General features: G+C 48.9%; 1 protein-coding gene across 1 annotated transcript in view; it reads left to right on the forward strand.

The window, feature by feature from the left end:
• Window positions 1-601: 601 nt before the first annotated feature.
• CACNA1H (calcium voltage-gated channel subunit alpha1 H) overlaps window positions 602-12,554 on the forward strand; it is a 108,001-nt gene continuing 96,048 nt past the window's right edge. The window contains exons 1-4 of the mRNA XM_063171616.1: window positions 602-708; window positions 1,113-1,246; window positions 4,425-4,522; window positions 9,087-9,246. Coding sequence (XP_063027686.1) covers window positions 616-708; window positions 1,113-1,246; window positions 4,425-4,522; window positions 9,087-9,246 — 485 coding nt within the window. The 5' untranslated portion in view covers window positions 602-615. The remainder of the gene's footprint in view (window positions 709-1,112; window positions 1,247-4,424; window positions 4,523-9,086; window positions 9,247-12,554) is intronic.

The raw sequence follows: 12,554 nt of genomic DNA on the forward strand, positions 1-12,554 counted from the left end.
CCCATCGGGATGTGGATCTGGGAGTAGAATCTCTCCCTTCTGGAAATTTGGGAATGGCTTTGGAAGAGAGGATCTGATTCCCATCAGGATGTGGATCTCAGAGTTAAATTTGTCCTTCCTTGAGAATGGACAAATTCTCCTTGGAATGGGAGAACCTCATTCCCATCTCAGAGTGGACTCTGTCCCTTCTGGAAATCTGGGAATGGGGTTGGAATGAGAAGACCTCATTCCCATCAGGACGTACATCTCAAAATGAAATCTGTCACTCCTTGAGATGTGGGAATGGGGTTGGAATGGGAGAACCTCATTCCCATCAGGATGTGGATCTCAGACTGGAATCTCTCCCTTCTGGAGATGTGGGAATGGGGTTGGAATGGGAGAACCTCATTCTCCCAACTCCAGAGGGAATCTGGGAGAGCAGGGTTGGCACTGGGCACTGCTCTGCTGGTGCCCTTGAGTTTCTCTCTTGCTGTGGGGCGATTCCCTGCTGAAACTCGGGATTTGGAGCCGGGAATAGCCCGGGAGAAGGGTTGGGATGGGAGGAGGGTGTGGAGGTGTCCCCTGCCGAGGCTGTGCTGTCCTTAACCCGGTGCCACCTGGTTCGAGCACGTGAGCATGCTGGTGATCCTGCTCAACTGCGTCACCCTGGGCATGTTCCAGCCCTGCGAGGACGTGGAGTGCCAGTCCGAGCGCTGCACCATCCTGGAGGTGAGGATCCATGGCCCCAAAATCCCTGGGGTTTGTGGGGTGCAGGGCTGGGGTGGCCGCTCTGGGAGAACTGAAATTACGGAGCAAAATTCTGTGTAGTTTATTAAGGGAAAGTTGATTAATGAGGACAAGTCCCTCTCCAGCTCTCCTGGAGCCCCTTTAGGCTCTGAGGTTTCCCTGGAGCCTTTTCCAGGTGAACACTCCCAGCTCTCCCAGCCTGGCTCCAGCCCTGTGATACCCTCATGCCTTATCAGGCATGAACAAAAGCTGGGGGCTCTTCCCAAGGCCTGGAATGAGCCAGGAGCTGTGCCAGGGGCAGGTTTGATTTTGGTGACGGGAACATGGAATATCTCCATGCTGGCGGCACTCAGGACTGACTGAAATCCTCTTTTCCCTCTCTCCAGGCGTTTGATGACTTCATTTTCGCCTTCTTTGCCGTGGAAATGGTCATCAAGATGGTGGCCCTGGGCATCTTTGGGCAGAAGTGTTACCTTGGAGACACCTGGAACCGCCTGGACTTCTTCATTGTCATGGCAGGGTCAGCAACCACCTCATCCCTTCATCCTGGGGCAGGGAAATCCCAGGGAACAAATCCCTGCCTGGTTCTCACAATGCCTTGGGAGGCAGAATCGCCCAAATCTGATTTTTTAAAATCCTTACCCCAAAACCACGCTGGGTTTGGGGGTGGGTGGTGAATATCAGGCAGAGCTGTGGGGGTTTGGAGCAATCCTTTAATCCTAACACATCCTGAATGTCCCAGTGCTGTTATTTCCAAAAAAATCATCTCAGCCCCACTCCTGCCCTGTGCCAGCAGCACAGTGAGGCAGGGATGGGCTGAACAAGGAAATTCAGCCCAAAAACCCTGTTAGGAATGTTGAAACCTCAGTGGGAAAAGCTGTTTGGGAGTTCACCCAAATTCCAAACTCCTCCTGGCTTACAGCTTCCCTCCATCTCCCCCAGCTGCTGGTTTGTGCAGGATGTGTTAATAAACAGCTCCAAGGATGATCCTCCTGCTTTTGACACCACTTCCCTCACCCCCACAGGGAATAACTGAGTGGAGTAAAAGCTTGGCAAAGCTCAAACTTTTTTTTTTTTCTTTTATTTTTACCCAATAAATAAACAGCTTTGGAAAGCCCAGGCTCTCCTACCTGCTCAGTACATCCTGGGGAGGGAAGGAAAGCTTTAATTACTGCCTGACTTCTGCATTCCTGCGTTTCTAATGACCAGCCCGGGGTTAATTAAAACATCCTTGGAATATGTTGGGGCGTTTTTCCCTTTCCATTAGTGCTGTGCCATCTTCCCTGCCCTAATGGGGTTTTGTTGTGCTCCGTGTTATTTGTCTGGAATACAATTAGGAATGGTTTTAGTGCCCTGAATAAAACATGAGCTCTCCTGAGCGGAGCTTCCTTGGAACTCGGGTGCAGTTGGAGGAGGAACATCAGGGACAACAAAAAAACACCCTAATTATTAATTATTTTTACCTTAATTATGTTTTCCTATAAAGCTGCTGCGGTGTTTAAGGGAGGAATGGCAGGGGAAGTGCAGGGAAAACTCTGATCAAGGAGCAGAGGGTGTTTTTCCACGTTGGATCTGTGGGATGAACAGAAAATCCCCAGCTCCTCAGGGCTCCCCCAAACCCAGGATTGGGGCACCCCATGGAGGCAGAAGGGCTGAGCCCTCTGCTCATCTTCAGGGGCAGCTTTGGCACTGGGCATTTTGCTGTTGGAATGAGGGGGAAAGTGACTGGTGAGACCATTTGGGAGTTTTCCATGGTTTTTCTCCACCTTCCATGGCCGGAATATGTTTGGGGAGGATGCAAACAGCAGGAGACCCTGCTGGAGGTGTGGCATTAATCAGGCTGGAGAGGAGAAAAAGAAAAACCCCTTCCCAACCCCTGGCTGATCCCAGACCATCTCCAGATGTGAGCCAGACCTGGGAAATGATTTCCCACCTCCCCTGGCCAATCCTGGACCATCTCCAGATGGTTTTGGTGGACTTGAGCCATACCTTGGATATGATTTCCCACCTTCCCTGGATGATCCTGGACCATCTCCAGATGGTTTTGGTGGATTTGAGCCATACCTTGGATATGATTTCCCATCTCTCCAACGAGAAGCTGGAGCTGGGAGTACCCCTGGAGGAGGAGAAGCTGTGCTGAGGGCTGGGATTCACCTCCCACCACCACCACCCTCCAATCCAGCGTGTGCTCCTATAACCGGAGCTGCTTTCAGCAGGGAACTCACCACTGGAACAACAAAGCTGCTTTTTCCAGCCAGGGGATGGATGTGCTGAAGTTACTATGAGGTTTTTTTGTGATAAGAAGGGAACAAGTGATCAGCAGAGCTTTGTTTGCCCCGTTCTGCCTCCTCAGAGGAGCTGCTTTGCCTCAGCAGCAGCAGCTCCAAAGGGAGCAGAGGAACTACAAAATAAACACAGCTCCCGCCTCCAGCACGGACGGCGTCTGAAGTTCCTTCCAGCTCCCAGAGTCCTTTCGTGTTTTCCTCGCCCCAGAAATGTTCCCTGGAACGTTTCAAGCCCAGTGGAACTGGTGAGCTCTGTGTCTGCAGCCCAGCAGCAGGGATGGTGCTCAGGAGAGCTGAAACCCAGAGGTTCCTGGTGCATCCAGTTCCTGGAGATACTCCAGGCTGCCGGGATATGATTTGGATTTGACAGCTGAAGGTTTGCAGCTGTTGATCCCAAAGTCTTGTGTTTTTCAGGGTAGGGAATTACCTACCAAGGGATAATCCTCCCAAAATTCCCAGCTCCAGTGGATTTCTGTGGGGCATTTCCAAGGGATTCAGGATTTACAGGCAGAATCTGATAACAGGACCCCACTCTTGGTATCCTGGTCCCTCCAGTCCCTGGAGATCTTGCACGGTCCCAGGATAAATTTTGGGTTTGAGAGCTGAAGGTTTGGAAGCTGTTGATGGCACAAGACATCCCAAAGCCTTGTGCCTCCCATTTTCCAGTGCAGGGAATCACCTACTGAGTGCCAATCCATCCAAAATGTTCAGGGAGAGTGGGGAAGAAGAATCAAGGAGAAAATGTTCTTTATTCTTAAGAATCAAATGGAAAGCAAAGGATTTGTGCATTTTTTTTTGTTGGTTTGGGTATTCAGGTTTGGTCACAGGAGGAGAGAAAAGCTGGGGAGCAACTCCTTGTCCTGGAAAGTCAGGGAATCATGGAAGGGGTTGGGTTGGAAGGGACCTTAAGGATCATCTCATGGGCAGGGACACCTCCCACTATCCCAGGGGTGCTCCAAGCCCTGTCCAACCTGGCTTTGGACACTCCCGGGATTCAGGGGCAGACACAGCTGCTCTGGGAATCTGTGCCAGGGCCTCCTCACCCTCCCAGGCAGGAATTCCTTCCCAATATCCCATATAAATTTCCCCTCTTTCAGTGTGAACCTGTTCCTCTTTGTCCCATCACCACAATCCCTGCTGGATTTCCCTCTCCAGCTTCCTTGGAGGTTTTTGCACATACTGGAAGGAAAATCCTGCTTTCCAAAGTAAAGGCTGGAAGGGACCTCAAAGTTCATCCCATTCCACCCCTGCCATGAGCAGGGATAACCCCAACCATCCCAGATTGCTCCAAACCCCATCCAGCCTGGAATTGCTTCATGGAATTGCAACCAAGCCCCCCTGGGCTTGCAGGCAGCATTTCCTGAGCTTCTCATGAGCACCCCCATCCTGACTGCTGTGCTGTTCTCCCTGCAGGATGATGGAATATTCCCTGGATGGCCACAACGTCAGCCTGTCCGCCATCCGCACCGTGCGCGTCCTGCGGCCCCTGCGCGCCATCAACAGGGTCCCCAGTAAGTGACACCCCTGGGCACAGCTCTGGAAAACTTTGGGAATAACCCCCCCACACACACACCTGGGGTTCTGAGCTCAAAAAACTGGAGTGAGTCTGGGAAAACTGGAAAACCATAGGAATAAATCCACCCCACCTCAATTTCTTGAGTCTGGGAAACTCCAGAAAACTGGAGTGAGTCTGGGGAAACTGGAAAAATTTGGGAATGACCCTCCCACACATCTGGATTTCAGAGCTCAGTTGTGGAAAATTGGAAAACTTTGGGAATAACTCTCCCCACCTCAGTTTCTGAGCTCAGTCTGGGAAAACTGGAAAACCACAGGAATAACCCTTCCCACACACACCTGGATTTCTGAGCTCAGAAAACTGGAGTGAGTCTGGGAAAACTTTGGGAATATACCCACCCCACCTCAGTTTCTGAGCTCAGTCTGGAAAAACTGGAAAACTTTGGGAATAACCCTCCCCACATCTGTATTTCTAAGCTCAGTCTGGGAAAACTGGAAAAGTTTGGGAATAACCCCTCACACACACCTGGATTTCAGGGCTCAGTCCGGGAAAACTTTGGGAATAACCCTTCCCATACACACCTGGGTTTCTGAGTTCAGAAAACTGGAGTGAGTCTGGGAAAACTTTAGGAATAACCCCCCCACACCTGGATTTCTGAGCTCAGTCTGGGAAAACCGGAAAATCATGGGAATAGCCCCCCCACACACACACGCTTGGCTTTCTGCTTTGTGCAGCTAATGAGAGGAAATGAATTAATTTAATTTTTAATGGCGAGTTAAAGATCGTCATTATCATAATTGGTGTTAGCAAAGGGCAGGGGAGCAGGGGATTGACCCTCAGAGATGTTTTCCAAGGTTTTTGTCCTTTTCTAGGGAAAACATCTCTCTGGTGGTGTAAAGTAAACAATGTTCCTCCAAAGGAAGGGAAAAGGTCACTTCCAAGAGGGATCTTCTTGCCCTGGTGGATTGGTTTTCCCTCCTCAGTGATTTAAGATCTTTCCAGGACTTTATGTTCAGGATTAGCAGCTCAGGAGCTTCCCTTGCTGCTAAAACCCCAGGGAGGGTTTGCTCCATGTGAAACAAAATTGGGATCATCCTCGATAGGAAGTTCAAGTGGCTCCTAAATCCATTTTCAAGTGGCTTCAGCTGCTTGGCTTCTAAATCCAATTTTAAATCCGAGGCACCACGTTGGAATAATTCCCTGCTGGAATCAGCCAGCTGCTGAGCTGGCCTTTGCAAGGTGCTCATTCCACAGCAATTCCATCCTTTTCCAACCCAAATCTCCACCTCAATCAAAATGCAGCAGCATTGGGTGGAAATCACAGGAATCCAGGCAAAAAAAACCCCTAAAAAACTTAAAACAAAACCCCAAAAAAACAAACAAACAAAAAGAAAACTAAAACTAAAAAAAAAAAAGGATATTTCCTGTTTTGCTGGAATGAGCCAGCCCCAAATCCTGCCTGGATTCAGCACATCCAGGGACAACCAAACAACCTCCTCCAGAAGGGGTTTGATTCCAGGCCCTCCAAGGAAAATGTGAGGGAACAGATGGATGTTTACACCCAGAAACCTCGGAAATTTCTCTCAGAACTCCCAATTCCACAGGGTTTGTTTTCTGGAAAACAAGGAACGAAAGCAGTGAATTGCACAGTGAGGTCCTTAGTTCAAAACAAGGCCACAAAAAAGAGAGGCCAGAAGGGGCCTGGAACCCTTTGGAGCTTTGTTTTCCTAACGAGGTTTTGTTGCCAGGGATTTGAAAAGCACAACACCAACTTTCCCTCTGGGATTTGGGGTTCCAGGGAAGTTTCTCTCTGTGATTTGGGGTTCCAGAGAGGTTTCCCTGTGGAATTTGGAGTTCAGGGAAGTTTCCTTCTGGGATTTGGGGTTCCAGGGAAGTTTCCCTTTGGAATCTGAGTTTCCAGGGAAGTTTCCCTCTGGGATTTGCTGTTCCAGAGAAGTTTCCCTCTGGGATTTGGGGTTCAGGGGAGTTTCCCTCTGGAATTTGGGGATCTGAGGATGGGCTGGAGCAGAAGCACCATGGGCTGGGATGAGGATCAGGCTCCCTCTGAACTCGTTCAAATCCACAGAACCCTTCAATATTCCCATGGAACAGTGGGAATCTCAAGCTGGGACCCAGCTGGGCTCAGGGGAACTGAAGGATTCCCACCAAGCTCCAGGGATCCAAACAACTCCAGCTATAGGTGGAATTTTGCTCTTGAGTCCAACTTGTGTTTGTCTCCCTGATCCCTGACACCAAACGAGCCTTCCAAGGTTTTTTCACTGCAATTCCCATGGGATTTTCATATTTTTCCAACAGGCAGGTGATAGAAAATATCCCATATTTTAATTAATATTCTGTGGGATGAAATCCAGTGGGTTCAATCCATGTTTGGAGTGGAGGTGCCTGAGGAGCAAGGGGACCTGAGCACCAGGATTGGGATTCCCAGGAATGATTCCCAGAAATATCCCCATTCCTTAGGGGCAGATCATCCAGCCTCCACTTTCCAACCCCACCCACTCAGCACATTGGGAATTTTGCTGTTTCAGGCCAAAATATTCCAGAATCTGTGGAGAAGGGATGGGAAAATCCCTGGATTTTGGTGGATTTTTATGGTTACATTTTCATCCGTGAAAATTCCTTGGAATTCCAGCCCATCCCAGCAGCATCCATGCCATTCCCAGCTCTGGGACTTGGGAATGGGATTTTCCATCAGATCAAATTCACAGCTGGATCAGAGGAGATGAACCTGGTGCTAAATGCAGGGAAACAGGCAGAACCAGCCTGGAGATTTATCCCTGGGATTCCTGGGCTCTTCCCTGGGATGCAGCCAGCACCATCAGCTCATGCCTTCCAGGCACAATAAATTCACCCACGAGATTCTTTCAGCTCCATGCAGTTTGTTAAGAAGAGAAAGAAGAACCCTGGCCAATAAAAACATCATTTCTATTAGAAATTATTCCTTCCAAACCACTGGAAAAATGGAATTCCTGCAATTTATTCACTTGGCAGGGGCTGGAGTCAGGGATATTTTTTCAGCAGTGGTCATTAGGTTGTTGGGTTTTTTTTCAAATCCATTTCACTGCTTTATTTTTATATTTATTGTTATATTTATTTTTAGATTTATTATTATATTTTAATTTCTTTTTAATATTTATTTTTTAGATTTATTTTAAGATTCATTTTTATATTTTTATATTTATTTTAATATTTATATACTTATTTTTCTATTTATTTTTATATATTTTAGTTGATTTTTTATTGTATTTTTGTGTATTTTTAAAATTTATTTTTATTTTTCTGCTGGGCGTTATTTTTTAGGTTTATTATTATATTTTTATTTCTTTTTAATATTTATTTTTTAGATTTATTTTAATATTTATATGCTTATTTTTCTATTTATTTTTATATTTTTGGGGGGAGGTTAATTATTTTTGTGTATTTTTAAAATTTATTTTTATTTTTCTGCTGGGGGTTTTTAAACCAGGCATCCCATGGAATGGGGATGAAGATCCTGCTCCTTGTTTCAGCCTGGGTGATGCTCTTTTCCCATGGCACACTCAGCATTCCAAGGAGAGCCCGGGGTGGCTGGAGAATAGCTGGATTCAATCTCTGGGATGATGCCACTAAACATCCCCAAATACCAAAAGGAGCTGAGCAGAAAAAAAATTGTCTGGCATGGGGAGAGAAATTTTACCCATTTTTGGAAAAAAAAAAGGAGGATATCAGTGAGAGAGAGGGGGGAAAAAAAAAAAGGGAGAAAATCCCAGCATTGTCTTTCAGTGGGGATTGATTGTCCTTGCTTTTCCTAAGATGGATTTGCCAGGAAAATGTGGGATTGCTCCTGAGGGGGTGACAGTGCTGGGCAGGGCCAGGAGCTGGACTTGAGGAGCCTGGTGCGTCCCATCCCACTGGGGTATTCCTGATTTGTGACAGGATACACTGGGAATAACCCCCAGGAATTCCAATTCCATTGTTGGGAGTAAACACCAGGAATTCCAACTCCCTTTTGGGAGTAACCCCAAGGAATTCCAACCCCATTTTTGGGAATAACCACCAGGAATTCCAACCTCAATGTTGGGAATAACCACCAGGAATTCCAACCCCATTTTTGGGAATAACCACCAGGAATTCCAACCCCAATGTTGGGAATAAACACCAGGAATTCCAACTCCCTTTTGGGAATAACCACCAGGAATTCCAACCCCATTTTTGGGAATAACCACCAGGAATTCCAACCCCAATGTTGGGAATAAACACCAGGAATTCCAACCCCAATGTTGGGAATAAACACCAGGAGTTCCAACCCCATTGTCAGAGAATTCCAGGTGGAATATCTGGCATGGAAATCAGCATTTCCCTGACACTAGAGGCCTTGGATCCACCCTCTGGAGATTGCTGTCATTCCCATTTCCTGCCAAGCCTTTGACATTCCCACCTCCCTTTCCAGCCTCAGCATTTAGGGGAAAACACCAAGTCCTGATGTTCCTGCCCTGGCTGTGCGTCCAAGGTGGGAATGGTGATTTGTGCCCATCCTGACGTGGTTCTCCCTCCTCCCCCAGGTATGAGGATCCTGGTCACGCTGCTGCTGGACACTCTGCCTATGTTAGGCAACGTCCTCCTCCTCTGCTTCTTCGTCTTCTTCATCTTTGGCATTGTTGGGGTCCAGCTCTGGGCAGGGCTGCTGAGGAACAGGTGCTTCCTAGACAGGAATTTTGCCATGTAAGTACAGCAAAAGCAAAAATTTTCCACCTTTTTTTTTTTCCATTTTTTCTCCACATTTCTCTCTCTCTTTTTTCTTCCTTTCCCAGCAGGGGATTTTTTCTGTCCCCTGCTGGAAAAATCCCAGCGCTCAGCAGGGTCCTTTTTGCCTGGGAAAAAAATCCCATTTGTCAGCAACTTCCTGAGGGTTTTGTGCATTCCTGCTGCACCTGAAGGACGAGGATGGGAGAGGGCTGGATTAGGTCTGCCTGAGATCCCTCCCTGTGTGACTCTGGGAGGATGCAGAACAAACTCCCAGCTCTCCAAACACTTCAGGTCACCGAGCATACCCCAACCCCTGGCAGGGGATGGAGATTTGGAGATGCAGCTGAAACCCAGAGATAAATCCTTGTCAGGGATTTAAGATAAGAAACTGGATGTGAGAAGCATTAAAATCATTTGGACACAGCTCAGAGCGTGGGACAGGCACCAGGGACGGGCAGGACCTGAATCATTAAGGCTGAAAACACCTCCAGGATCATCAAACCCAACCTGACAGAGGCAAATTTTCATTTGGGATTTTCCAGGCTGGGCACTTGTGCGGAGCAGCCCCTCTGATAATAAACCTTCATTGCCCTGCTGAGCCTCACCTGGGACATGCCCAAGGCCCAGCTGATCAATTTAAGCCCAGCCCAGGCTCTTAGGCCTGGTTTGGGCTGTGCTGCTGATGTTTGTCTTTGCTCCTGAGCCCTCTGGATAAATCCTGGACCCTGCTGCCAGCCCTGGGCTCTTCCAGCTGGGTTCAGAGTGGGATTGAGGAGGTTCTGCTGGAGCTGGGATGGGTTTGGGGCATGCCAGGCTTTGGAGCATCCCTTGCTGCTCCCTGAGCTGGGGCTGTGGTGCCCCTGCCCCTTCCCAGGGTTGAGGACACACCTGGATGAAAACCAAGCACAGCCAGCACAGAAAAGAAGGATTTTCCTGGAAAAAATCCTTCCAAAGGCTCCTGTCAGAGATGTCAGCAGCTCAGAGGTGAGGAAATGCCCCAGCCCAGCTCTTAGGGCAGCTCTAACTCGGCGAGGGGAGATGGAGCCTGTAATTACATCGCTGGGTAATCATCGGCTGCCTGCGCTGGGATTGACTGCGAGACAGGCAGGGATCATCCCTCAGGTCCTGCTCCTGCCTCTCACTGCCACTCCCGGGGCTCCCTCAGCCTCTCCTGTCCTCTGCACCACCTCTGGTGGCTTTTATTCGTCCCAGCCGGGTGGAAAATCCTTAACCTGCCATGGGTGTGATTCCGCTCCCCGCACCCCAAACCCCCTCCCAGCATCAATTTCCCGCTCCCCAAACCCCTCCAGGCTCAGCCGGACCCCGGAGCTGCCATCCCCAAGCCCAAACTGAGCAGTTCCAGCCCTGCTTGGGTGGCCCCGTCGCTGTAATTAACTGCAGCGAGCCCCTCTCAGCTCTCTCCGAGTCAGGTTTTGAAACGCTCGCTGATTTTCTGGTGATTTTCTGCGAAGTGGAGCTTTCAAGATGAACCACAGGGGAAGCGTTCTCTAAGCACAGACATTAAGCAGCAGTTATGTAATGGCCATTAGCAGCATCAAAGGCCTCGCTGGATTTTCTTATCGGGGCTTGCTCCTTGTCAGGAGAGGTTTTGGGATGAGCTGTGTTTGATGGGGTTTGGCTGGGATCGCCTCCTTCCCTTTGGGATGGGTTCAGCTGTTGGGGTCTGGTTTATTGTGCTGCATTTTAAGGGAATTTGGGGAAATGGGGATGTCCATAGGGCAGGAAAATTCCAGTCTGTAGCTCAGTGTCAGTGGGAGAAATGTGGAGTTTTCTGGTATTATTAATTTTGCATTAATTTCAATATAATGCAAAATGTTCCGGTACCTGCATTTCCAGCTATGCCTGTTTCTTGGAGCTCAGTGTGGAAGTTTTAGGGTCACAGGATTTTCTCATCAGGGCTTGCTCCTTGCCAGGGAAGGTTTTGGGATGAGCTGTGTTTGAAGGGGTTTGTCTGGGATCCCCTTCCCTCTGGGATGGGTTTTGCCACCCCCCAGCTCTTGGGCTCTGGTTTAGTGTGATGGAAGGTGCTGCATTCCAAAGGAATTTGGGGAAATGGGGGTGCCAATGGGGCAGGAAAATTCCAGCTTCCAGCTCAGTGCCAGCAGGACAAATGTGGGATTTTCTGGTACCTCCACCCTGAGTGTTGCTGCTGGGTTGGGCTTTCTGCATTAATTTTAAATTTAGAGAAACCCAGCAACGTTCCAGTCCCTGCATTTCCAGCTATCCCTATTTCTTGGAGCTCGGTGGGGAAGTTTTAGGGACTCCAGATGGAATTATTCCCATTTTTTTAAAATAATTTCTGACTCATTCTCTCAACCCAGGCGTCAGGGCACGGCTCTCCCCTGCAGTGGCTGTTAACACACCAGCAGCAAATTGTAAAGGAGAAAAGGGCATGGAATGACCTGGAAAACACTTCAGGGCTCCATCCTCCTGCTGTTGGGCAGATGATGGAATCCTGGAATGGGCTGGCTTGGAAAGGACCTTAAAGATTCTCATTCACCCCTGACCATGATCAGGGACACCTTCCCTCATCCCAGGCTGCTCCAGCCCAGCCCCAAACACGTCCAGGGGTGGGAAATCCTCAATTCCTCAGGGCACAGAGGTTTCCCAGCCCTTCAGGAGCCTGGGAGGGGCTGGGACTGAGATCCTGCCTCTGATTTCCTCTGCAGCCCTGGAGACAGGGAAAACCTGAATTATTGGAGGGTCTCCCCTCGGTGCTGCTGCCAAACCCTCCCAGCTGAAACCAAACCTGCTTTAAACACAGGATCTGGACAAAATCCAGGGGCCAGCAAGGCAGGGCGCTAACCCCAAATTTTCTGGATGAAAGGAGGTGTAAGTGAGCTCCCAAAGAGCTGCTTCAAATCCAGCTTTGCCCTGCTGTGTTCTGCCCTGCAGCTTCCCGAGCCTTCAGCTCTTCCAGAGGCATCAGATGGAAGGAGTGACTTTGATTTTTGCCATCATTCTTCTTTCCCCATGGAAACCTTTTCTTTTCAATCCCCCTTGAAAGTTGGCAGCTCCGAGTAAAGCAACTATTTTTGTGTCGAGCGCATTGTGAGAGAAAATTTGGGGACTTTTTGGAGGTGCCCTGGGAATTTCTGCTTTTCTCTCTCTGTCTTTCAGAGCTGTGCTGCTACAGGGCTGGAATGAGGTTATTTAAGGATTTTTACTGGGGGTTCTGAAGGAATTGCTGGGTTGTTGCAGGAGTGGGTTGGAACTGGAGCTCTGCTCGTTGGGACATGGGAGAATCTCTCCCTCCACACCCA

This window comes from Melospiza melodia, chromosome 18 (genome assembly GCF_035770615.1).
Source record: "Melospiza melodia melodia isolate bMelMel2 chromosome 18, bMelMel2.pri, whole genome shotgun sequence".
NCBI lineage: Eukaryota > Metazoa > Chordata > Aves > Passeriformes > Passerellidae > Melospiza > Melospiza melodia.